The sequence below is a fragment of the Triturus cristatus genome, chromosome 4_1, assembly GCF_964204655.1.
Source record: "Triturus cristatus chromosome 4_1, aTriCri1.1, whole genome shotgun sequence".
In the NCBI taxonomy this organism is placed as follows: domain Eukaryota; kingdom Metazoa; phylum Chordata; class Amphibia; order Caudata; family Salamandridae; genus Triturus; species Triturus cristatus.
The window spans coordinates 214,800,488-214,804,676 of record NC_140585.1 but is presented as its reverse complement, the minus strand read 5'-3'; the positions used below and the strand labels follow the sequence as shown (position 1 = coordinate 214,804,676).

Here is a 4,189-nt window from a genome sequence, read left to right as displayed (position 1 = left end):
CCGGTTGGGCAATGTGCCACAGCATATTTTCAAGGCCACGCAAAGCCACTTTTTGTGGCTTTTCATGGCGTGTAAATATGTGCCCCTTCTACCCAGAACACTGTGTGAAAGGGTAATTTCATGGGTTATGCTGTGAGTGTTCCCACACAAAACACCCATGGAATCTGAAGCATTCCCAGATATACGAGGAATCGTAAACCTGGGAATCCGTCAGATTCTAATGCCACTCCAGGGGTGGTGTTGGGGAGGCACAATGAGGAGAAATACTTTTATTTCTCCCCGTCTTTTCCTCTTTTAATGTGTGCTGCATTCTGCACCACACATAGAAAGAGAAAAACACTTCTTGTGTTTGTTTTTGTGCAGAAAGTTGTCCCTTCCTGCACAAGAACAATCACCCCTGCAACAAAGACATCCTTGTACCATGGCCCAACGGTGCCTGAGTTAAAGCGTGACAGGCCATTGTGAGCCAGTACAGAGGAAAAGGACAGGAATACACCATATCTCACAGCCTTCCTGCCCTCTTCATTTTACTCAGGGTAGCACAGCAAGATTCCTTGCAGCGCTACCCTGAGCAAAAACTTCATAAATGAGGCCCTTAGTTCATGAAGCATTAAAACACATTTAAACAAACCTAAGTGTATGAATGCTACAAAAAGGCAACCGTGAATTTATTTAAAGTCAACAATTAAATAAGTGATAAGGAAAGCGCAAGTGCTTTAATGGTAAATAATGTATTTTTCACTAAGGACAACCAGGAAGTGAATTAGTGATCTGCAGTGATAAATGAAAGGTGCAGCTCTCACCAAAGGTCTATTGATATTATGGTTTTCCTCCTTCATCAATACCCTAAAATAACCAGTATGTTAATATCTCAGAGCTCCAGATAATGCATCACATGACCAGCGAAGGGCTGAATCAAACTTATGCCTCCGAATTCTTTCTCCTTGGCTTCTCCGATCACCCACAGCTTCAGTCCACATTTTTCACCTTGTTTCTGCTGATCTACTTGATGGCTCTCCTGGGTAACCTTTTGATTATCACTATGATAGGTGCTGATGCTCATCTGCATACACCGATGTACTTTTTCCTGGGGAACCTTGCCACCTTGGACATCTGCTGCACCTCCTCTATCATCCCCAAGATGCTGGAGACCCTGATGTCAGAAACAAAGTCCATTTCCTACTCAAGCTGCCTTACCCAGCTTTTTTTTTGTTCGGCGTTTCTGGGAACAGAGCTTCTCATTCTGGCACTTATGGCCTTTGATAGATATGTGGCCATCTGTAACCCTCTTCGCTATACCAACATCATGAGTATGGAGTTCTGCCTCTCTACGGTGATAGCCATATGGGTTTCAAGCCTGGTTGTCTCCTTTGTCCACACCATCCTAATCACAAGGATGTCTTTCTGTGAGCGGATTGAACTGGACCACTTCTTTTGTGAAATACCACCAGTCCTCAAGGTTTCCTCCTCTGATACTCTCATTAATGACAAGGTGATACTTGCAGCTGACGTGTTTTATGGCATGTTCTGCTTTCTCCTTATTGTCCTTTCCTATATTAACATCCTCAGATGCGTTTTCAAGATGCCCTCAGCTGCCAACAAAAGAAAGGCCTTTGCCACTTGTTCATCTCACCTCATGGTTGTTACCTTGTTCTATGGAGGCATTATCTACACCTATGTACGTCCAGCCCTCAATGTCCCTGGTGAAAAGGACAAGGTGGCATCTGTTGTATATGCTGTTGTTTCACCTGTAATGAACCCACTAATCTACAGTCTCAGGAACAAGGATGTGAAAGGGGCACTTGCTAAAATGATGAAGTTGAAAATATGGTCGTTGAAAACCTAACATGCTATTAAAAAAGACATTTTCCAAGAATTTCATAATATGACATATTGCAGACTTTGAAATTGCAGCACTAAATCACAGGCAAATATTTATGTTGCACAGTTTGTAATAGCACCTATCTAGTTATGATTAGATCAGAGTTTCCATTTCAGTGAAACAAATCTGCATGACCTTTCCCCCAAAAATGTCATCGTTTTTGAGCTCAGCTTGGCAATTTTTATGTAGATCCGATAAGCAAGAACATTTGGGGATTGGGGGGAGGATCAAAAGAGTGATATCTTTTCCATTTTAATTAAAAAGGGATACTATTAATGGAGTTACACTAAACTTATCATGTAAACAGTAGAACTGTACCCAACGATGCTCTGCTTGGTTTGGAACAAGTCTGTTCAGTGGTTTTTGGGAAAAATGTGCATTCTTTTATTGTGTTCAGCATGAAAGGCTTAAATAGAAGAGATATCCGGATCATTCATTTGCGGACATCCATTGTGTGGACCGAGGTGGACCAAATCATTTCTTTTCCACTTTATACATTTTGGACCCAAAAGCCTGTCATCAGGTCCACAGAACGAAAGCTCTTCTTGGCAACCCTAGGAAACATTTTGTGGCCACCATGGGCATATGCACTTGGACCCGCATCTTGGAAAATAAACTAAAAGGGCAAATAAGGCGCTGCTTGGTGAGCAAAGCCCCAATGGGATCCTCCTGTGAATAAATGATTGAAAAAATGCAGGTTTTGCTGGGTGTTCCTGGACTCAGTGCTGGATTCATGGCCTGCAGTGAATCGTCCATGAGTTCCCTGGATCACGGAAAGAAACCCAAAATCTGGAGAACCTCATAAAGCTTCAGGCGTGGAACTGCAACCTGCAGCCAGGCCCTATGGCTACACCCAACTGTAGACAGCAAACAGCTGAGTACAGAGGGGATTGTCCACCTACACTGGGCTGGGTACTGGATCTGCTGCACACATCGGAAAACCATATGCAGTGAGGGTTGGCTTGGCTGCATGTAATGTGCTGGAAAACTATTGGATGTGGTAAATGAAAATGAAAATGAAAAAAATAGATTTTATGATTAGTTTTATTAGAACACCTAAATATAGGTAAAAAAAACTCACAAACTCACTGAAGGAAATACTGTCAAAGTGCAGTTATGGTTATGAATTAAAACTGAAAAACCAGTGAAATTTGTAAGTTATGGTTAAATATAAAATTCATTATTCGCATAAAAGCCACCCAATTCAAATGCTATACGAATTTCATTACTATATTCAGATCAATAAATAACAACACCTAAGAGCAAAATGTAATTTAATGATAATGTGTCCTAAAACTAATAAATATCAATACATTCATATTTGTCTCTTTCATAGTATTCACTTATTGTGCCATGTATAACATCTATAAGATTATTTACAACATTTGTAATTGCATCTGCCCTATCAAGGGTAAGCTCATAAGCATACCGTTTTCTGTGGAAGTTATTGTTCATGTGTATGCTGTGCAAGTAAGTGTGTTCAGTTTTAATTATCCAGCAACCTCATCAACATACTCAACTTGGTACACAATTTCACATAACCAACACACTCCAAAGGCCACATGTTGGCACTAGTTCATAAAAGTCAGACAACTGTGTTATCCCCATTGGACCTCTCCTTCTGTGCCAGCGGAATGGGTTTTGGTGTTGTAATGGTGACATTCACTAGTGGTTGACCTCCCATGGCACAAAAAGGAGTATTCATGAAAATAGTGTTTAAAAAACTCGATCTGGGGCTTAGAAATTGTGTGGACTGAAGAATTGGTATGAATACAGACTTAGATCCTTGGCAACCCCATGGGTCTAATATCTCTGGAGCATAGTTTTTAAGATCTGGTTCTAATGTTGCAACACTTGCGCCTCAGCCTGGATGGATGCCAGAGTAGGCAACATATCAGACATGGAAGAAGGGTCTTCTACAAGAACTTCCAACAAGCTTGAGTATTCATTTGTTCATTGGTACCTGGACCCATATTTCTCGAACATTAAGAACATTTGTGGATTTGTCTTTCTGTCATGGATCCACTCATCTTGAAACAACATGTTGCTGCAGGAGCAATTAGGATGCCACCAGCCCAACACTCGGCTACTGACATTGATCAAGACTAAGGATCAGTGTATGGAATCCAATAGACGACTGCATGTTGGGAAGAGAGGAGAGATCTTCAGAGTTTCAGCACAGACCATAGGATTGATTCAAGTAGTGTTGTCAGTGGCAAATTACTTCTTAACACCCCTTGAACCACACATATCTTGCAGACTTTGTCTACATGAAAAGATAAAGTAAGGAGAACACATAATGCATTT

The 4,189-nt window shown here is 41.1% G+C and overlaps 1 protein-coding gene across 1 annotated transcript; it reads left to right on the top strand.

The window, feature by feature from the left end:
* The first annotated feature begins 886 nt into the window (after nt 1–886).
* On the top strand, nt 887–1,846 carry LOC146854090 (olfactory receptor 5AP2-like). The gene has a single exon (XM_085651005.1). The coding sequence runs from the start codon at nt 887–889 to the stop codon at nt 1,844–1,846; it is 960 nt and encodes a 319-aa protein (XP_085507131.1).
* Nucleotides 1,847–4,189: the final 2,343 nt, after the last annotated feature.

Coding starts and splice junctions, on each gene's coding strand:
- LOC146854090 (XM_085651005.1), top strand. CDS start 887: ATGCATCACATGACCAGCGAAGGGCTGAATCAAACTTATGCCTCCGAA.